The 23,388-nt window shown below is 35.8% G+C and overlaps 1 protein-coding gene and 1 long non-coding RNA gene across 2 annotated transcripts in view; one reads left to right on the forward strand and one right to left on the reverse strand.

Moving 5' to 3' along the window:
• Positions 1-23,388, forward strand: part of LOC134477874 (uncharacterized) — a 118,565-nt gene that overhangs the window by 51,890 nt on the left and 43,287 nt on the right. The gene's annotated exons all lie outside the window — the stretch shown is intronic.
• LOC100726439 (calcium-activated chloride channel regulator 4-like) overlaps positions 1,959-23,388 on the reverse strand; it is a 25,136-nt gene continuing 3,706 nt past the window's right edge. The window contains 12 exon segments of the mRNA XM_013142740.2: positions 1,959-2,347; positions 2,349-2,391; positions 2,727-2,960; positions 10,738-10,908; positions 12,016-12,283; positions 14,729-14,944; positions 16,398-16,504; positions 17,828-18,005; positions 18,214-18,441; positions 20,431-20,649; positions 20,976-21,153; positions 22,968-23,076. Of these exon segments, the coding sequence (XP_012998194.2) occupies positions 1,978-2,347; positions 2,349-2,391; positions 2,727-2,960; positions 10,738-10,908; positions 12,016-12,283; positions 14,729-14,944; positions 16,398-16,504; positions 17,828-18,005; positions 18,214-18,441; positions 20,431-20,649; positions 20,976-21,153; positions 22,968-23,076 (2,321 nt within the window). The 3' untranslated portion in view covers positions 1,959-1,977.

Below are 23,388 nucleotides of genomic sequence, written 5' to 3' on the forward strand. Positions count from 1 at the left end.
AATGAACTCATACCAAATTAACTATGCCTGGCAAAATATTTGAATTGAACACTCTTAAGAGGGACAACTCTAGATTCAGCTTACAGAGTTTCATTGGGTTTATTCCTAAAACAGTTTATTCCTAAAACGGTTTATTCCTAAAACGGTTTATTCCTAAAACAATAATTCTTGTTAAATCAACATGAGATAAGGATGCAAATGAGCGGATACTGTTCTTTAGTTCCCCAGGTGAATTTTTGTAGTACTACTCTCTCTGTAAATTGAGAACAATACCAGCTGGAAGAACAAAGGAAACATACACTTATAAACTTGGACTCAAAAGTCTACCAACTCCCATGAGGGGAAATTATTTTCAGCATTCAGTAAACCATGGCTTCATGGTCTGTGTTCTGGTTTGCATCAACAGGGTCTCCTATTTTCCTATTTCTCCTGTTTTCACATTAACTCTGCTCTTCTGCATGCATTATTTAATTGATCTCATTAGTTATAACTGTGGATGTACAATTCCCTTTAATCACTGAGATTGTGTACCAAGTCTTTGGATCCATGCACTAGATTAATAATGCTAAGTGGCATTCATTCACAGACTCTTGAAAGGTATTATGTCCAAACTCATTTCTCTGTTCCCCCATAAACATCGGAATTTTCCCTTTCTTAGTAAATTTATTTATTTAAGTAAGTTAAATTTATTGGTATACTGTAGTTATACATAATGATCCCATTCATCAAATAAATTTATTTTATGAATTAAATTATAATTCTATTCATCTATATTTTCAGTTAGAATCTTGGAATTCTCATTTTTCCCAAATTTTATATATATGTGTATATATATATATGACTATATCTTTCCAATTTCACTCAATTTATTTCACATATGTCCACTTTTCCTCATCATTTTTCTCTAAGATAAACTCATTTATTTCCCTTAAAATAAATAACAATAGCCTTCTTATAAGAAAATATATCCTTTCATGTATGTCAGATTCTCTGTCACACAGCAAAACATAGTAAGTATTTTAAAATGTAAATTAGAACATATTTATAGCTTATCAATAACTTCCTATACATTTAGAATGAGAAAATTGACATGCTTTCCTATGATTGTTGGGTTCATCAAGATGTATTATATTGTACTTTGATCACTACCTTTGAAATTAATAAGATGTTAGATTTTTAATTTAGAAAGATTTTAATTCTTTCTAAAGGATAAAAATATATTATGTTTTAAAAATATTTTTTAATCTAAAAACAAGAACAACATATACTAAATTCACTAATTCTTCCCACCATAAAGAAAAAGTATCAGGATATATGTTTATATTGAGATGAGATAAAAAATACATATGCTAAGGGGCTGGGGATTTAGCTCAGCGGCATAAGTGCCTGCCTTGCAAGCAGGCAGTCGTGAGTTTGATCCCTGGTACCGATAAAAATGAAAAAGACAAAAAAAAAATATGTATGCTATAACATGTGGTAACTCATTTGTATAATCTCAAGTTCTATAAACCATAAAAACTATGATATTAATTATTATAGACTTCTATTGAGACTATATTAACTTGATTATAAACTATAAAAACATGGTCTTTATTATAAACTTCTATGTGTAAAATGCCATTAATACTTACTAAATCAAGACAAAATTTATTTTTCCCCAAATATAGTGCTCTTTTTTCACCCCATTTTTGTTTTGAATACCCAGATATTCAATTTTAACTTTAATGCAGTTTGAAATACATTCCAGATAACACTATCAGATGTCAATAATAAAAGTTTCTTTATTCATCAGTAGATATGATTAAATAATGAGCAAATAATAAGTATTCGTGTTAATTTAGTACATATTTCAAATATAACAGGTTGTTTATATTTAATCAAAGTATCTTACTAAACCTCTTACAATTATTTTTATGAGTTAATTATCTAAAGCAGAATTAAAATATTCACAGACATGCTCCAATTTTATTGATTTTATTAAAACCCAGTTCTAGGTCTACTAGCATTTTTTTTCCTCTTTAAAACATAAATGATGGCACCTAAAATAAGGCAAACAATTGCAGCAGAGCCAACCACCAGCAACACCAAGGTAGAAATGTCAGCTCCAGGATGTTGATGACTTTCATGGGGAGTAGGGTCTCCCAGGGGAACAAACAAAGCTACTTGTGCAATATTGGATACTTTTGATGTTAGATTGCTTTTATCTACACTTTGAATGGCAATGAATAAATGGGTTGAATTTTCTTCTGAGAGAGTTCCTATCTTAAATGTAAAGGTTTGCTTGGAGTTGGCCTCATTTGGTAACAGATCAGTAGTGTTAACTTGAAGAGCATCTTCAAAATAGTCTCAGAGCAAGAACACTCCCACTGATTCTTATGGAATACTGTTGAACTAAGGAAAAAAATATGAGCAATTTAGGAACTGTAACATACCATTTAAATTCCTTTCTATTTACTCTTCTTAAAATGATGAGTCATACAAAATTGATATTCATAGCCATACCATTATCTACATGTTGATAGATGATATAAATGTGCCAAATGGCTACCATGTTTGTAAGAAAAGTTGGGACCATGTTAAAATGTATTGACTCAAAAGTATCAGATTATGAAATTAATACCTTGCTGCACTGTCAATTTAAAAGTGTTTTCCTTTCATCTATCCTTACACCTTTACTTTTGCAAGGAATACTTTTCGCTTATAACCATAAAACACTTCACTCTTACCTTTCCCAATATCAAAATCATCTCCTGGTGCTGTCCATGTTAGGTGGATTTCATCCCCATGAAGTGTGGCATCAAGGTCTCTGATTTGGCTAGGTGGATACAGGTCAATGAAGGGGAGAGGTGGAACTTGTGATACCACAAACACACCTCCAGATACTGTTCTGGTGAAACTCTCCGAGATTGGCTGAGTGTCTTGATTATTTTCAGGTTTCAGTGCATTCTCTTCAATTTTCCCTGCATTGAAAATTCCTGGTTTTTAATAGACACAAGAGTATATGTATTTTAAAATGAATGGAACGGGATTATCTATCTCATGTGTCATTTCCTTTTTTATATAAACACAGTCATGTTTTATTGTGCTTGATGTCATAATCAGCAGCTATGGTAATACAGAAGGAAAAACATTGTGAAACTGTCCCTCAGAGATACTTTTAAAAGATAGTAAGAATTACTTATTCATTATTTTTGAAGACCTCTATTTTAGAGTATTCCAACTCTAGAGTATTTTGTCACACAAATTATATGTAATTTAGTCATTCAAAAACTAAATTACACTAATTTAGTAATTCAAAAACTGTCTATACATAGGTGTTTTTTTTTTCTTTTCTTTTTTTTTAAATTTTATTTAAGGAGAAAAGAAAAAAAAAGCAGGGAAAGGGTACAAGTTATACAGATTTACAGAAAAAAAATGAACAGTAGGAAATCACTAGTTAATGGATTACATATTGTCATCTTAGAAATAATTGTTCAAGTCACAAAATTAAAGCTTGTAAAGTGGACATTCCATCAATGATACTGCAAACAGTTCTGTTCATTGATCCAATAAAACTCTGTGATATCATTTTCTATCTTATACACTTAAATATACATGCAGTTATATAGTTTGGAGCACTTTCTTTTCCTCTCTTTTGTACCATGACTATTACACATTTTGGGTTTCATTGCTCCCACAGTTCTTATTACTTTTTTGGAAGAGAGTAAAACCAAATGTGACATAACAGAACAGAATCGGTCAAGTCAAAAGGGTGGACATAATAGATAATGTAAAAACATAATACAAGGTGATCAACAATGGTTACCATAATGCCTCCCGCTATCTCTAATAGAATTGCCTATATCATTAGTTATAATACAATTGAACAAAACAGTAAAGAATAAAACCGACAAAACCAAAACATTGGAGACATTGTAGGTCTTCAAAAGTAGCTAAAAGTCAACAAGAATGGGCGTCATAATGAATCTCATTATCTTCACAGCTGATGCCTAAACTTTCGAACCTGATACTATCCAGCAAAACAGAATAGGGGAACATCAGTTAAAAACCAGATGGTGAGAGTAATGCAGGGCTTTAAATCAAGGTAATGAAAAGTCAAAGTGGGTTACTATAATATATCCTGCTATTTTTTTTCCTTTAATTAAAAGGATAAAGATAAAAAAGTAAATAATGGAGTGGAGATTGAGATAAAAGAGGGCATAACAACAAAACAGCGCAGATCAAAACATAACCATTTAAGCAGAATAGTGTTTCACCACAAGATAATCCTAACCTAAAAGTAGTTACCATATTGTTTCTTTCTTTGAAATCCTTGAGTACAACTTCGTATACTGTAGCATTAAGTATATCAAAACAATGTAAAACCATTCAAGAGAATGACAGCATTACAGAGTATTTAGAATCGACTAACAAAATGAACAATGGTTTCTGTATAATCTCCTTGTCTTTAAAAGGTTTTTGCTTATACTATTGTACATAATAAAATCCAATAAGATACAGCCTATTTAGACCATTGGAGACAGAAGGACAAAAGCTAGATGAGACTTCAAAACAAGATGATACTAAATCTGTATTACCTATTAAGATGTCATTTTCTCCAAAATAGCTGTTCCTATCATCCAATCTTCTCTGCCTCATTTCTGTTAAGCTCTTTTTCTGTCCGTAGCTGTCAGTTTGTCTTCTTCATTTTGTTCTCTGCTCCATTCGTTGTGGCCTCTCTGCCATTATTTCTGGATTCTTTGTATTTTTCTTTTTTTAGAATATCCTGCAATACTCTCTGTAGAGTTGAATTGGTGGTTGCAAATTCCCCCAGTTCCTCTTTATCCTGGAAGCACCTTGTTTTTCCATCAATTTCCAGGGACAGTTGTGCAGGATATCTCAATCTTGGCTGGAGATTATTATCTTTCAATGCTTGAATTATTTCCCCCCACGCTCTTCGTGATTTGATGGTTTGTGCAGAGAAATCTGCTGTAATTCTGATGGGTGTTCCCTTGTAAGTGGTCTGTTTCTTGTCTCTGACAGCTTTTAATATTCTGTTCTTGTATTGAATTTCTGGAATTTTTATTATTATATGCCTGGGTGTTGCTCTGTTTGGGTTGTAGGTAGCTGGGGTCCTGTATGCCTCATACATCTGAGTATCTTTACCTTTTGCTAAATTAGGAAAATTCTCCTGGATTATTTCTGTGAGTAGCTTTTGTAGTTCACTTGTTTGTGTCCCTACTTCTTCTTTTATGTTCTTAATCCTTAAGTTGTGGATCCTCTTATCATCTTCTTGTCTTTGTATTATTGCTGTTTGTTTCTTTGTTATTTTTAAGAAGTTTTTCATTTCATTCTCCCATATTACAAATCTGCCCTCCAGTTCAGATAGTCTGTCCTTAGTTTCTTTCAAGCTGTTATGCCAGTCTTCTATAGACTTCTTAGTATCTTGGTAGTCCCTTTGAACCTGCTTCACGTATTCTATGCTTTCTCTGTTTTCTCCATCAAACAATTCTCCCCTTTTTTTCTGTTCTTCCACTCCACCACCTGTTTTTTCTTGGGTGGTACTTAGCATTTCTCTAACTATTCTGCATACTTCTAGCTTCAGGTCATTGATAACTTCATTCCTGAATTGGTCTATGAGGCTCTCTATATGGTGCCTTATGTGTATTGGTGTGGTGTCTGCTATTGCCTGTTTCTCAGAATTGGGGGCCGAGGAGCCTTTCTTGTTGCTGCCTCTTCCCATGCTGCCTCTTATTCTCTGTTCCTTATATATGCAAGCTTATATAAGAGGCCCAGCTTCTCTCCCAGTCAGCCACAGCCTGATCCAATTGCGCCAGTTAGTTGTTCCCGCTCACCGCTGCGCACCAGGGAGTTACGGACCAGGCAGTCTACGTGTCTCCCCTGCCGGCCACCGTCAGGCTCTGGGAACTGGGTTGGGACAGTCTACCAGGTCCGCCGGCAGCGTCACGCAGGCCAGGCACTTTTCACCAATCCCGCCCGAGAGGGGGATGTGTGGCTGGAGTCGCTACTGCACCCTGCTCCCGCAGGACTGCTCGGGCCCAGAAAGTCCGCTGGAGTCAAACTGTGGTAGTGTGTCAGTTTCTCTCACTCACCTCACCACAAGTCAGTGCACGCCTCCCTGCCGTTCGCAGATTGCCGTTCTCAGAGCTTCCACGCATCTCTCTCCTTGCCGCGCCGCTGTAGAGGCAGCCAGCCGCCGCGCGGCGGGAAACCCAAATCGCGGCTTACAATGGCGCGGTTCCAGCCTCCACACCGAGTCTTTTCTGTTCCTGTTTTAGCAGCAGGACTGCATTCCAAGTTGGCTTCTCTCAGCCCAGTTCGTTCCTGAGTCAGCAGAGCATATCTCCACCGACTTATGTCTCGTTAGTCCGCACCATTCCTGGCTTCTGAGCCGAGTCTTTCAGAGAGCCTCCGGTAGTTGCTGTTATCTGTCCGCCATGTTCTCCCGGAACTACATAGGTGTTTTTTAGAAGTCATGAGTTTCTGATGCCATGTGCAGCTTTCCTCCACCGTGCATCTCTGCCTTGGAGCCACTGGGCTAGGAAGTGAAATGTGAGTAGACTGTCAGCTATTGTGTCCTAGCAACAACAAAAGTGAGTAAGACAGATTTTGGTACAGGCTTAGTGGTATTGTTGCTGTCACTACCTGACCATGTGGTTTAGAAGCTTTTGGAATTGGTTCTTGGGAGGAGTTTGAAAAGGTTTGGAGATGCATGCTGGAGAAAAAAAAATTCTAGAATGACATAAATCAAGTTTGATGGGTATTCTGATCAGATCTCAGAAGACCAGAATGCTCATAGAAATGCAGATGGTAATGACTAGGTTCACGAGGCTTCATCTGGGAAGAAGGACTTCACTGGCTATTGGACTTCAGGTCATATGTGTTGTGCTCTGGCAGAAACTTCATCTACATTTTGTGATAAGAGAGCCTGGGGTACCATGCTGGAGGTGGGCCACATAGGAAATTGCTTCCTTGGGATTCAGTACATACTGTTCAACCATCTAGAATTTCAGAGACTTCCATAGTTACCATTCAAGGGGCCCAGATACTGCTTGAGCTGGCGACAGACTGTGGTGTCATCCACATGGTGCTGGTTTTACAGGCATACAGAATGTAAGAGTTTTGGGATCATGGAGGCTTCCACCCCGATTTCAGAGAAGACCTGAGAAGCCAGGCAGTGTGCCCCTGAGATGGCAGTGTGTAACATGATGAGAGTGAAGCCAAAAGTGCAGTGGAAACTCAGAGAATTGCAGAAGATAGGCATATAGACTGTTTAAGGAAAGCCACAAAGAGTGACCAGAGCCAGACTGACAGAAGGCATGAGGCCTGCGACCACCAGCAATGCTGTAGTGGTTAGAGTTCTGCCACAGCCTGCCTGGGTGCCTGACAGAAAATACAGAATTTAATGTTTGCCCTTGTTTCAGTCTTGCTTTGGTCCTGTTGGTTTCTATCTTCCTTTTGGAATGGGAATATTTATCCTCTGTCATCGTATGCCAGTAGTATTTAACTCTCTTCAATTTTTATGCAGGCTCACAGGTAATGCCTTAATGTGCATTGTTTAATGGTCAGAGTTGTCAAATATTTTGTCATGTTTTAATTGACCATTGGTACTTCTGAGAAGTATCTGTTCATTTAACTTGTTTTGGCTGGACCTTTTTTATGTGTTCTAAATGTTTTAGTTCTTTATATATTCTAGACATTAGTCCTCTGTCCAAGGAAGAGCTGGCAAGATGTTAACCCATCACTAGATATCACTTAATTTACCCACAACTAGTTACGCATCACCTGTTCCCCACAACTAGTTACCTATTGCTATTTATATATTGCTAATTACCCAATGCACAAAGTACTGCATTCCTATGATGATAAAAGTGACTAAGACATTTTATCTTTTGCAGTTCTGGGCAAGTGCCTACCTCTATCAAACTTTTAGAATAAATAACAGAAAATATTACCTGTTGCTAGGTAAAGAGCTCTTAGATATGATATGCATCGTTTGTTGTTGTTGTAGGATGCTTAGGAAGCATAGGCTGGGCAAGCATTCTACCAATGAGCTGCATTTGTAGCCTTTATTACTTATTTATTTGTTTAATTTATTTTGAGATTCTTTTTCTGAGTTGTCTAGATTTGATTTAGTAGTCTTTCTGTCTTGAACTTCCAAATAACTGAAATTAGTTGTGTGCCATCACTCCTGGCAAGATTCTTTTTAACCTGACACATACTAATTGTACATGTGTAGGAGATACTGTGTGTTTGTGATAAGTTGTATGTCCATCACCATAATATTTACCATTCCTTGTGAGAACATTCACATTACTCTTTTCTAGCTTTGTGAAATATGCAATAGTTACTGTTAGTTAAAGTCACCCTACAGGCAAGAATACCAGAACTAGGCAGGTGTGGTGTTGCATTCCTGTGATCAAAGCACTCTGTCAGCCTGAGGCAGGAGGATCACCTAGCCTGGGCAACTTAGAAAGACCATGTCTCAGTATTAGTAAAGGGTAGGCGGTAGGAGGCTGGGAATGTAGCTCAGTGTGAAGGGAGCCAGATAATGAGGATTACCAGCAAATTTCTCTTTGTCTCTTGTATGCCACATATTTCTTTATTGCATTCAAAATTCTTTTTTATTTTTAAAAAGTCAGTTTAGTTATGTGTCTCAGCAAAAGTTATTCCAGTTTATCTTGCTTGGATTTGTATGTTCATGTCTTGCATCAGATTTGGGAATTTTTCAGTCATTATTTCTTCAGATATTCTCCCTGTCTCCTCTCTCTCTCTCTCTCTCTGTCTCTCTCTTTTAGGACTGTCTGATGCTATCTACATATAGGTCCCCTGGAGTTTCCCTACAAATTCTTTAGACTCTTGTTAGTTTTCTTTAAACTTTCCCTTTTGTTCCTCAGAGAAAATAATTTTAATTATCATGTCTTTTAATTCTGTGATTTTTTCCTTCTGACTTAAGTCTCTAGTGAAGTTTTACATGTAAACTTCCTCATTATGTTTTCTAACTATTGACACTGCCGTTTTGTTCATATTTTATTTTCTTTACTTTGTTTATATGTTTGCTTAACTTTTTGATCATTTTTTTAAAAGTTGTCTTAAAGTCTAACAAATATGTCATCTGGTTCCTCAGAGACAATTCCGATCAATTTATTTTCTCTTTTGGATGGGCCACTTTTCCCAATTTCTTTGTATGCCTTGTGATTTTGTTGTTGAAAACTAGACATTTGGATCTTATATGCTAACACTGTAAATCAGATTTATCCTTCCTCAGAGTTTTCTGTTTTAAAAAAATCATTGTAGAGTGCTTCTGTGACAGAGATGAGCCTGGGGAGTGAACTGAAGGTATTCTCAGTTCTTTTCTGAGCTTCTGCCTTTTGTTAGGATGTGTGGATGGCTTTCTAAATTACTTATATTTGTGGCTCCTTTTGAATGCCCTAATTCTCAAATACCTGGCTGGGAACCCTAAGTAAAAATAGAGGAATCTGAAGGAGAAAAAGTGAATCTAAGACCCTAGAAAACTGTTTCAGCTGGAGAGGATGATAACAAAAGAGATCTGCTTCTGTTTCTACATCTCCATATGCAGAAACAATAATCAGTCAGTGGTGAGAACAGGTTTATTGCTCATCTTGGTTTATGCAAACCAAGGAATATGGGCCATGTGTAATGGAACTGGAGGGGATGGGTATATACTCCTGGGATAAGATGTGAAGGTCGTTTTAATTTTCCAGAAATTATCAAATTATCATTGAAAGTATCCCCTGAAAGCTACAAATATTCAAATAGAATCTAGAGTTCCCTCCTACTTATATGAAGGAAATTCTGCCAACACAATTGTTTCTTAGGTTGGGAGGTGGACTCCCGATACTTCCTGCTCTACCATCTTCCTTGACTCACTCCATCAGAGGGATTAATTCCTTCTCTTTCTCTCTTTCTCTCTCTTTCTTTGTGTCTTTCTCTCTCCCACTTTCTCTCTTATCCTAATCCATAGTTTTCCTTTTAACTTAATAGAAACATTCCAAATAAATATTTATTCATTTACATGCATTTCACAACATATGGAATCTGAAGGATAAATTCTGTCACTTGCTTGTACTTATTTATTATTTATTTATTTTTGGTATCAGGAATTAAACTCATGACCTCCTGCTTGCCAGGCGGGCACTGTGCAGCTGAGTTATATCCCTGGTTGATTTAGCTAAGGCATTTAGAATTATAAATTTATATACATTGAATATTTATTAGATTCTAGATACTATATTCTATCTTAGATTACTTTTGGGGCAAATCTCAGTATGACTGAGACAATCAGTAAAGAAATAGGGGAAGCTACATGGTTGGCATCCATCTAAGGATGTGATGAGCCACAGTCATAAGTACTTTTTTAAAAAAATTATTCTCTGTTCTAATGTGTATAGACTCTTATTTCTTGTCAGTATTATCTAAAGTCTAACAAAAATTTTCATAGCATTTACATTGTGTCAGTATTTTATGTAACCTAGAAATGATTTAAAGTATACAGGAGGATATGTATAGGGTAAGCAAATGCTATGCCATTTTATATAAGCAACTTGAATATCTATGGGTTTTGGTATCCATCGGTGGTATCCATCCACCAATTTATTATGCAAGGCTAGGGATAATTTTAGTTTTAGTAATAAACCTTTTAAAGCATTAATCATATCAGCTCACAAATATTATTCAAGACAACACTCTGAATTTCTGACGTCATGAATTACTCACCATCTATTATGTGACCTGATATTTGTGTGGCTGTATTTTTTGGATGTCTTAAACTTCTCATAGCAATGTTTCTTCCTCCATAAGCTTGTACTTTTAAACTATATATCCCATTTTCTTTATAAGTTGTAAAGTATCTGGAGTAGATGCCATCATTCTTGTAAGAATCAGCACCTTATTTTAGAAATGAAGGAAGAAATTATTATCAAAAAGAAAAGATGAATTTATGCATTTTATAAACCAAGCATAAAAAATTCATGTGTTTCACCTAAACAAGGCTGACATCTCCAAACTGAGCCCTTTGCCTGGAGACTGTATCCATTATGCTCTGGCAGAGGTAATATCTCGTCATGTTGCTATCTTTGAGGTATTATGAAAGTTGTATAATATATGTATCTCATATAAATAACCCCATCACATTATATAAGTTTTGTTGTTATACTTATTGATTTACTAGCCCAATGGCCTACTTTCATCTTGCTTTATCTAAACACATTCTTTATACCATTTCTCTGTTCAAGTAAAAAGGCTCCCTCTAAAGATAATGCTTAGCATTTACTTGTTGTGTAGCGAATTACGTAGTACTCCTTAAGACATATCTTAGTACTCCTTCAGACATATTGGCAATCTCTCTCTCTCTCTGTCTCTCTCTGTCTCTCTCTGTCTCTGTCTCTGTCTCTCTCTCTGTCTCTGTCTCTGTCTCTCTCTCTCTCTCTCTCTCTCTCTCTCTCTCTCTCTCTCTCTCTCTCTCTGTCTGTCTCTTTCTCTGTCTTTCCCTCTGCTCTCTCTCAGATCTTGCTTTCCTGATCCATTAACTCTGGTGCTTGACACTCCAGGGATGAGTCCTCCTCTCCTGTGGCAGTTTTAATTGTTCCTGGGTCTCTGTTCTTAAAACTGTATTTGTACTTTGCTTCAGTTGTTGAAGCTACTATATCTCTCCCTTTCCCTGCCAGAGGCCCAGGCTCAAGCATTTTGCCCCATCTGGCTGCTTGTGCTTTATCCTCTGCCCAGACTTTTTCTATGATACACCCCTACTCCACCAAATGAGCGTTTGTTTTGAATTTTTGGTTCTTTCTTTACTCTCCTGAGTGTGACTGATCTAACTGATGATTGACATTGGCTGTGTAGGTGGTGATAATGAATAACATTTATTGTGCTATTTGTCCATAATCTGCCTCAATTTTTTTGATGCCTGTCTCTCTGCTTCATATTGTCTCTGGGACCTATAACATATCCCAAGTTATGAAAATATAAATTTACTTATAAAACTCTGTGAATTACCTGCACCATTGTCCAGCAGATCCAAAGTTTGTGTGTGTCCAGTGTTTGATTCTATGACAGCAGTCACACTGGCTCCAAGAATGGGCACATACCCTTGCTGAACTTCTGCATAAACAATCATGGGGCTAGGGAAGGTGTTTGTGTCTTTATTCATTTTAGCACTTACTGTGATTGGAGGCACGGCAGAATTTACTGCCTGAGAAGTTACTGTAATAGTTAATATTTCTGGATTTGCTTTGGCTTGAAGACTGTAAGTCCAAATGCCCACCTAAAATGTGCAGTGCAAACATTAAATATCCATTGTCAAATTAATTTCTGTGTTCTCATTATACATTTCTAAAATAAATCAAAATATGGCGAGTGTCGACAGTAAAAAGAAATTGTCATAGTCAAAGACCTATTGCCATTGGTGCCTCTCAAGATACTCCTTGCCTTGAGTACATTCCATTGTTTGCCACTTTCTCAGACTGTTCTGGAAGCTCTCATCCTTGAGTATCTTTATAAGATATAAAAACCATGATGACTGCTGCTATCTCCTGCCATCCAGTGGAAAGACAGGCTGTGGTGTCTCATCCTCCTTATTCACTAGATCTGGTACAGTAGAACTTCTGACTTTTCCTCAAAGTCAAAATGGCCAATGAAAAGTAAATGTTTTGAGTTGTGTTAAGACATCAAGGTAGCCATGATAGCATGGGTAAAGACATTCATGAAGTAGCTGTAGAACAAATAAACTTTTGAGGGATTGTATAGTATCCTATAGATGAGAGCTGAGGCAATAACTGTTTGAATGGTGACCTTGGTTTGGACCTTTGTTCTTTGGCCTCACAGTCCATTATTATATAATTCTGGTTGGGATTAATTAGGAACAATATTTTAAAAATAATTAAAGTGCAAATAAAAGACAAAAATAGCAAATAGGGAGATAGATCTTTGCAAAAGGAAAGAGGATTAAGAGATGGAGAGAGGGAGAAAGAAGACAGGGGGAGGGAATAAAAAATAAATTAAAATATATTATGTGTATGTACCAACTCCCCATGAGGAATATAGTCATTATGCGCTCCAAACATGTGCCAATAAAAATTTAAAGACTGAATAAGCTGGATATGGGAATGTACCCCTATAGTCCCAGGAAGGCTGAGGCAGGCGAATTGCTAAGCTTGAAGCCAGTTTGGGCTACATAAGTGAGTTCAAGCCCAGCCTGTACTGCATAGTGAGTTCTTGTCTCAAAAACAAAAACAAAACAAAACTAAAAAAATTAAATAGAGAAGCATATTTTATCTAGATGTACATGCTGTTCAAAAGATTCTCTAGGTTTATTTAAAATTCTTCTTTGGGAACCTGTGTTTTACCCATTTGTCTCTTCTTACTTTGTCTCCCATCAGATTCTTAGGTTGTATCTTATTGGATTTTATTATATGTGATAATATAAGCAAAAACTTTTATAGACAAGGAGATTATACAGAAACCTTTGTTCATTTTCTGATAGTTGGTTCTAAATACCCTGTAATACTGTCATTCTCTTGAATGGTTTTACATTGTCTTGATATGTTTGGTACTATAGTATACAAAGTTATACTCAGAGATTTCAAGGAAAGAGACACTGTGGTAACTACTTTTATGTCAGGATAATTTATGGTGAAACACTATTTTGCTTAAATGGTTATGCTTTGACCTGTGCTGTTTTGTTGTTATGCCCTCTTTTATCTCAATCTCCTTTTTAAAAATTATTTACTTTTTTATTTTTATCTTTTTAATTAAGGGAAAAATAAAAAAATAGCAGGATACATTATAGTAACCCACTTTGATTTCCTACTAACTTGATTTGAAACTCTGTATAGCCCTCACCATCTTGCTTTGACTGACTTTCCTCTATTCTGCTTTTCTTGATAGTACCAAGTTCGAAAGCATAGGCAAAACTGTGAAGACAATAAGATTCATTATGACGCCCATTCCGGTTGACTATTATCTTCTTTTAAAGTCCTGTAATGTCTCCAGTGTTTTGGTCTTATTCTTTACTGTTTTGTTCAATTTTATTATAACTGACAATATAGGCAATTCTTTTTAAGATAGCAAGAGGCAGTATGGTAACCATTGTTGATCACCTAGTATTTTGTTTTTACATTATCTATTATGTCCATCCTTTTGATTTGACTGACTCTGTTTTGTTATGGCACATTTGGTTTTACTCTCTTCAAAAAAAAAAGTAATAAGAACTGTGGGAGTAATAAAACCCAAAATGTGTAATTGTCATTGAACAAAAGAAAGGAAAAGAAAGTGCTCTAAAGAATATAACTGCATATATATTTAAGTGTATAAGATAGATAACCATATTACTGAGTTTTGTTGGATCATTGAACAAAAATGTTTCGAGTCTCACTATTTGAAAGTCCACTTTATATGCTTTAAATTTGTAACTTGAACAACTATTTCTAAGATAACAATATGTAATCTATTAACTAGTGATTTCCTACTGTTTATGTTTTCTGAAATTCTGTATAACTTGTACCCTTTTTCTATTTTTTTCTTTTTCTCCTTAAATAATAAAAAGAAAAAAAAGGATAATACATAAATGAAAAGAGCATTCTATTTTATCACAGCTTTGAGCATGGTGCAGTTCTTGGTACTCAGGCATCTAAAAATTATGTTTTTGACATTAAACAATTTATTTTTATGTTCTGAAATTTTAAAAGAAATCTAGAAGATGACTGCTTACCTGTGCTGTTCCTGGAATACTGAGATAGGCCATTCTGGAAGCAGTGTCTTCTGTGAAACTTCCTACCGGTTTTCCACTGGGAGCCCAGAGAGAAACACTGGGAGGCTGTTTTTCCCATGTGATGAGAAAGAACGTGTCCTTTCCCACAGTGCTATCAATTATCACAGTGCCATTCATCCAGGGATCATTGTTCAGGGTTAACCCCTTACTTTCAAGCTGTTTAAACACATTTTAAAAATTAATGACTGCAGAAGGAAATCATTTCACTCTTTTTTTCTTTTAAAGATTGTTCTCAATAATCTGGCCAGAGAGCAAGCATGCATGTGGCATAAGACCCTAGGGCTGTGATCTCTCTGAAAATTGATTGAGACTTGAGACTTGTCACAGTGTAGAAATGTGGGGCCTAAATAAAGATCAGTGTAATAAAAAAGAAAGCATTAGAATAGGAGAATAGGTTTTACCATTGACAATATACTCAGCATTATTTCACAGTTATTCTGGCAAATGCCCATTTAAAGCTTTAGCATTAAAGGGTACTACACCTACAAAAAAGAATTAACTGTAGGCATATTTAGAGACAAATATGGCAAAATGATGAATATGAGAGTAGGAAACTATGGGAGCAAAGAAAGTGAGAGATAGTAACTTTCTCTGGGAGAAACACCAAAGTTTTTTCTAAAATCAGTGCACGTTGGTTATATAAAATGGCGAGCTTCACCTGTAGATGCACATGACCTCCTTTAATCATTTCTCACCTACTCACTACCTCTCTTTTTTCCTTGCCTCACTTCTGGATCTTCTTCCTCTTCTCTAATAAGTTTCCTACTTTAATGTCATCTCTTGTCTTTTAAACATTTTTTTCAAAGGAAGAGTTTTTAGAATCTTTGCATATAATTCTTAGGAATATGGTCTAACTTTATTTGTTGACAAAAAAGATGCTTTCTGGAACGGTGTCATTTCAGGAGCAGAGAATCTCTGTTGTAATCCTATCTTGACTCCATTTCTGAACTGGGTAATTCTACTATTTAAACATGGTTGCTTTGACAAAATCCATGTCTTCCATGAAGTCTTTGAGTGGATGAAGTATTGTTATCAATCATTTGAACCTATTTCACAATTATCAAACTGTGGTGGGGAGAGAACTTGGAAATAATGAGACTTTTTAAGTGAATTTTTAGAATAATAGGTATTATTTGACAAAATCTAAGTTTGGGAAGTTTAATATAAAATTATTAGGGTTTGGTGTTATTTTAAATCCATTATAAGAAAAATAATTGAAGTTATCTGTTAGTGTTACTTTCCCTTACTTCATTAGATTAAATAGACTAGAACTTCACAATCTTACCTTTTTTATGGTTTGAAAAGTTCAAAACTTTATAACAAGTTACCAGGAATTTTACATAGTAATGTCACACGGTTTCATATTTCAAATGAGAAACCAAGAAAGCAAAGTTTAAGAGATTTGCTTTTGTTGATGAAGTTGTTTTATACCTTGCTGTTGGTTTTAGTATTTAAAAATCTGGTAAAGTTCAGAAGATAGTCCCTGAGTTACCCATCCACAAAAATAGAAATTAAAGGTAAAAAAGCACTTAAAACATATAAGTATCTTTTTTCTTTCTTATTTATGGCTAAATGCATAGTTGAAAGCCCAAGGAGTGAAAGCTCTGACCTGAAAGGATCCCTGGGAGAGATGAGCATTTCCTAATCCAAAGGGCCTGAAAGCATCAGTGAGACTGTTCCTGTAGGCTTGATCTGAAGCATAATAATGTTTTCCTCCTAAAATGTAAATCCATTAACAAAGTCACTTTCTCAAAAGCAGCTATTTATCACATTTTAATGACTTATAAGGTAACAATATAAACAGAAACCACAGTTTTGCTATTAAAATAGAAAATTCTGAAATGAGATGGATACAAAGATTAACTCAATTTTATTTCAGAAATGCTATAATTAGGAAGCACCTCATCATCCTGCTTACCTGAGAATTTTAGTCTGCTGAAATACATCAAATAACCACAGAATTCTAAAAAGATGCTACAATTCTACATACAAGTCCTTGATGTCTTTATGCAGTCCTTTAGGAGAACTGTTCACTTTTCCTTAAGTTACACTCTCAATAGTATTGACTTTTAGGTTGTCCAGTTGAGGTCAGAATCAACAAATTAAAAAAGTTAGAGAGATGCAATATTCAGTTATATGGAGAGTAACTGTCACTGAGGAAGTAGAAAAATAGCAAAAAAGCAGAATGATTCCCCCAAATTTACTAATTTTGTGGAGCCATTTGAGTCAGAGATAAATTTTAAAGTGGCCCTAAATACATTTTGAAAAAAAATTGGATGTTTATGCAACTAGGCATTTATAAAGCAATTATATATTTGGTATATTTAGATACCAACTTAATGCAATAATTGGCATGTTATAAATTATTCATTCTTTGCCACATTTAGAAACATGACTCTAAATAAAAAATAACAGCTACCATGGTTAATATTTACCTGGAAATGTCATTGTTATTTAGAGCTTTTCAGCCTGAGCTTCTGTCAGTTGTATCCTACCTTATCCAGTGATGGGTGGACCTATAGCATAGGTGGTGCAGTGGGCTGTTTACTGTCCTCGAAAGCTCTAAAGGTTAGCCATCAGTGGGCTTATTCTATGGTCTCAGGGATGGGAATCTATGCTGTGGGCTCATGGGAATACTGTTCCCTCCATGTGCCTTGCACTGTCACTGTAACATAATATTTTCCCCCTTCATGCCCTAGTTATCTTCTCTTACCCTTTTCCAAAGAGAAATTGACACCTTCAAATCCCAGCTCAGAAGTCACCTCATTTCTGTTACCTTCTGTCCCTTACTCTGTACAGTCGTGGGAAAATTGATGGCTTCCTCTGCTCACATACAACTTTATTCTCATATACTGTATTCCTCTTGTGAAGGAATTTTGTTTCATTATTTTATTATGTGACTAGCAATTTTATTCATTTTTCACCTTGTGGGACTGTGAGCACCATGAAAATGGAGACCTGCACAGGTGGAGCTCAAGAAAATTTGTCAGGTTCTATGTTCATGTATTGCCTTCAGAGAATATATGGATCATAATTTACCTGTTATACTGCTCATCACACTTAGTATGGGATCAGCAGAAGGCCCCAAAGCGATAGAATGAATAATGGCCCCGCTTTGTTTCACTCTGTCCAGGCAAGAACTTGCACTGTTACCTTCCCCAGCAGTTACCAGTATTATTTCAGATCCTTCTATTTGATGATGTTTTTCCTTAATTACCTACAAACAGAATTCAGGACATTATCAGTTGTTCCTCGATTGAATGGACAGATGAGGAATTAGAAAAAAGAGAAAATAAAACTATATGTGCCTGTCCATGTGCTTTTAAAAATATTTTAAAATGCAGAAAGTATTTGCAGTAGCAATTAACATAGAAATGTCCTTAAAATTAAGAAAGATAGACTATTTTTTGCAGAACAATTTTTACCTGAAGAGCAGATTCGATTCCAGAGCAGATAGAAATTCCTCCTGAAGCTTCTGTAGGTAAGCTCTCTAGAAGTTTTCTTCTTTCATTGTAGCTAGTTACTTGGACTAGCTTACTTTTGATGTGAGCGGTACTATCATAAGCAACTATTCCCACCCAGGAACCATTTTCAACAGTTTGAAGCAGGAAAATTTTAGCTGCTTGGTTCATTCGATTTAGCCGGTTTAAATCCTAAATGGTGAATCACAAGAAAACAGACCAAATAGTTTTGCCTGAAGGGTAACAGCAGATCATATAAAGTATGGCAAGACTTTGGTATAAACAGTAATTAAAGGAAACAATGTATTATGGAGCACACATAGTTTAGCAAGGAGCTCATGCTTTTATTAACGGTAACTCTTGGCTGCTAAGTACCCAAATTAGTGATAGGAATAGAAGAAAGAGCAGATTGGAATTGGGGAGTGGCAGTTCATATCTTAGAGATTCTATAATCACTCCTTAAACCTCTGTGCCAGTTGGCTCAAGATAAAACTACCCCCGACCCCACAGAATAAATCTAGATAGTTCTATTACCTGGAGAATAGAAACTTCCAAGACCTGGGGCTGAATTCTAAAACACACACTTCTTGCTTCTGAACAATTAGTTATAAGCTTCTGACCTTTTCCATTTGCTGCAGAATTTATTTTTTGACTCCTAGCATGCTCTGTTCTGTCTCAAATGTGCCATCATTTTGGATGCTTTATTATATTACATCTGCTTGTTTTTCATCCATTTATTTCAATAATTATTTATTGATCATCCAACTGTGTTCCAAGTCATGGAGATTCAAATGTGTATCAAAATTTAATTTTCTAGAGAATCCCTCAACCTAGTAGGGATAGACATATGTAACTATTCTAGATGACAGGATACAAAGATGAATGACATAGGTCCACACTATATAAACTTCCAATTTAGTGAGACAGTGGTGTGATGTGCAATAATAACATAATATATAGTAATAGCAGGTGGGCATAGGTCATTGTGGGGACCAGCAGAAGGACTTTACTCAACCTGGAAGCCCAGCTCATCTCCTCCTGGAGGACATGGGTAGTTTTACCAGTTTTGAAGGATGGGTCTTAGGTAACCAGTAAATGAAGAAAGACTTCAAGAAAATGTTCTCTCTTTAGCTAAAACAGATGCTCCTTCTTTAATGCCGAGTTCAGTTCCTGCGATTAGGTCATTAGGTGAATTGGTCACTAAATAAATAATTGTATGTAGTATGTGTGTTACAATATTCAGAACAAAGCGGGGCTGGGGATTTAGCTCAGCGGCATAAGCGCCTGTCTTATAAGAAGGCTGTCTTGAGTTCAATCCCCAGTACTGATAAAAAGGAAAAAGACAAAAAAAAATTCAGAACAAAGAAATGACCAAAGGAAACTTCACCTTGATGACTTTGCTTTTACTTACATAACTTATATGTATTACTGTAGTGTATAATAGAACATAAAACTATAGTACTGTTCTGTGCAATACAGCCAGCAAAAATGACAGTATTATATTATGTCGAAGAAGCCCCATAAAGCTCCATTCCACATCCAAATGCAGGTCATAAGTCTGACCAAGGTTCACAGCACACCTCTGTTGCAAGTCTGACTTGTTTAACAGAAAGGTCATTAAATGAGGAATATGTGTATACCTCAAACACATGAAACCCTATCTATCCCCAGAGCATCGCAAAAATGTCTTCTCTCATTGCATTTAGTATTAAAAATTACTGGTTGCATTTGGCCTCTTTTTCTTTATAGATGCCTTTTACTTCTGTCTATGACAACAATGAGTCATGTATGTGCATCTTACATATGAGATAAAGCTGCACTCAGAGTCCTGTTTGACCTATTCCTTGACTTGGAGTCCCTAGTACACTCTATCTTCATTCCTGTCAAGTATTTCCAGTAGAGGAATAGGACAAAGTTAGAAAATATGCTCATATTTTAATCTATAGTTCTGATCCTCCAATTTGAGCCTCACTAAGGGCCCAAAAATCACCACAGTAAACCCTCCATTTTCTGGAAAAAAACCATGTCAGTTAGGTCTGCTTAACTCTGTTGGTGTCTTTGCCTCAATACGTATTTCCCTTCCCCTCTTGAGTTGCTTTCTTACTGCTGTTGTGAAATTTAGAACAGCCCATGCTCAGGTAGAGCTGAGGGTTCTTAAGTATTAAGTCCCACAATACTTACCTTCATGTTTTCAGATTTATCAAGAACTAAGCATACAGTTCTCTCCTTGATTTTCAGCAGAGAAAAAGTAGGCAGAGGAGGTGGTGCCACCATAGGTGTGGTGCTTTTAAAATCCTCTGACTCTTTGATGACCTCCCAGGTACTTCTGTAATTACACTTTAGGTTTTGTAGACTTGGAGCTTCTCGGTTATGATTTTCTTCATTACAGAATTCAACAATCTAGGATAGAAGGTTAATATGATAAAAGATTTTAAAATTATCTTGTCCATTTAAAAATCTATCTGTAAACCTGAAAGAATAGCAATTTATTCTGTAATTTTATTGTTTATCGAATAGAATATGATTATTCAATTAATAGTAGAGTAAGGTACATTTTCAATAATTCTGATAATAATAATAGCTATACTGACTGGTTACTATTGGCTCCCAGTTAATACATTAAAAAACTTTTTTTATTAATAGTAACATTTTTAATCTCAGGTTTCCTAAGTAGATATGTTAAAAACATGATTACAAATTCTGAAAACAAAGATTGGCATACTTACAGATTCTATATTTTGTGTAAACATTATAGATGCCTTTTCTGTTTGAACTTTATCAGGGAAGAACTGACAATCTTTTTCATACAGCTTCGTGGTAGAATTTATTCTGCAGTTTCTAGTTACACAGGCACCATCTTGACACTTATAAACACGGTTCTTACCAGAGATACCTACAGAACACCTGAAAATATGTGACAGTTAATCATTGAGGCAACTTAATCATTAATTTAAAAAAATATTTAGCGGTTTCACTCAATGATAATCCTAATATCAAGGGCTATTGTTTAGAATTTATTTACTTATTTATTGAGTCAGGCTCTTGCCACATGGCCCAGGTTGGCCTTGAGCTCACAATCCTCCTTCCTTAGTCTGCAAGTGTTGGAAGTATGTAAGTCTGCAAGCATGCACCCAGACTGGGGGGTTTTTATTCTTATGTGTACTGTATACACCCTATTTTGCTAGCAGGGATTAAAGGTTCCAACTAGAGCAAATATTTGTTATTCAAAAAAATTTGCAGATTTGCAAAAAATTTTCATTTTTTGTAGTACTGTAGAAGAAAAGAAAAATATATTTTCAGTACTGAGGCTGAACCCAGATCCTTGTACTGAGCAACCTCTTCAACACCTTTTATGTTTTATTTTGATACAGGGTCTCATGAAGTTGTCCAGGGTGCCCTTGAACTTGCCATCCTCCTGCCTTGCTCCCATGTAACCGTGACATACGTCACCATGCCCAGTGACAAAGGGAAATTTTAAATAGAACTTCAGATAGACACAATAGCTGAATTCTGTTTTGAGTTGGCTGCTTCTATCTTGCTTACACTAGGGGCTGTAGGGTTCCCTCTCCCAAACATCTCTCCTGCTGGCCTTATATTGGTGAAGGCACTGCAAACAGCTGGATGAAGAAGTTTTTGAAATCACTTACTCTGAGTATCACCTTATGGTTAAAGTTCTTTGTAGATTTCTTTTCAAAGAAGAAATTCCCAAGCAGTGGGTTATGGCAAGAGTTTTGATTATTTAAGAAGCATTTTTATCCAAAGGGAAATGTGATTGGTAGTAAAGAGTAAGGTGCTGTCAAGAAGAGGAGGAGTGTAGAGAATAAAGGAGTGTTTTAGACTTGTGCTTTACTGTGTGGAATTGGCCACAGGTGGCAGTGTTATGCCAGGATGTGACTATAACTCATCTTTTTTTCTTAGGCTTCCAAATCAAATTCAGAAAGTGATAGTTAGAATTCCTTGTCATTTAGGGAGTCCTCCTAAACACATCTATGCAAAATGTGATGAATACAATGATGCTATTCATATGAAAAATCATGATATTCTGCAGCAGAAATTGGGCATCTAGGGGAAATCTGACATAAAAATGTAAACGTAATACTTTAAAAAAGTCCCTGAACACAGGTGCAATGGAGCAGTGAAATGGCCTTTGTTGAAATCGTGGGCCTTTCCGTTTGACAATTCCCTTAACCTCACAGGGCATGCTGTCCACTTTTAAAAGGACTCCCTTCAACCATTTTACCTTCTTGATCTCAGAATTAAGAGGATGACCTATTGTTATTAACTGTGATGCTGGACTGATGTTTTAAGAGGATCTTTATAAATCTCCTAGAAGTTCTTAGTTAAATTTGTGTGGCTGCTTGATTTCTGAAGCAGCTCCCATTTAGCAGTACTTAGCCATGGTTGTTCATTCTTGAAGTAATGGGAATCATTTTGTAAGTTTTGGCAAGTCCATCTACACAATGCACAACTCCAGTCTAAATGACTTTTGGCAGCCAAAAAACCAGAACATGAAAAATACATTTAATTGTCTGCCAAATGCTCTTGAAGTTATGTGTATCTTAAGGAGACAATGTATTTTTTCTTAAAAAATATTTTTTTGTGACATGGAGTCTGTTATCTCCACTGGAATAAAAATAAATTATCATCATTTGAAAGGAGTCAGAGGAAGAAAAATAAGACCTGTTACACAGTGATCTTTTAAAAAAATTTAGTCATGCCTTGTTGCCTCAATTTTTTTTGATCTGGAGGCATAGTAGGGTTGATCATTGTTGTACTCATCAAACACTCCCCAGCGGAGATGGGCCCACTCGTGGACAAGCACTCTACCTGTGGGAAAACATTTCGAGAAGACTTAATTCAAAGGACAAAATTTATCTGTTAAATATTTCAACAATACTTTATTCTGTCTCAAATATCTGTATTTGAAATGACTGCATTTACATTTTTACAAAGAATATAGTATATTACTTGATAATATATTATAGTCTATTACTTATTTATTCCACATATTAGATAAACATTTCTAGAGTATTTTCCATGGCCCCAAAATGCTGGCCTATTTAGTGTGTCATCCTTCTGGTTTATGAAATACAATGTTGTTTGTGTCATCTACCCTTCTGTCTTTCCACTCAGTTATTT

The sequence above is a fragment of the Cavia porcellus genome, unplaced genomic scaffold (genome assembly GCF_034190915.1).
Source record: "Cavia porcellus strain 051 isolate PalLab524CR breed Dunkin Hartley unplaced genomic scaffold, mCavPor4.1 scaffold_1, whole genome shotgun sequence".
In the NCBI taxonomy this organism is placed as follows: Eukaryota; Metazoa; Chordata; class Mammalia; order Rodentia; family Caviidae; genus Cavia; species Cavia porcellus.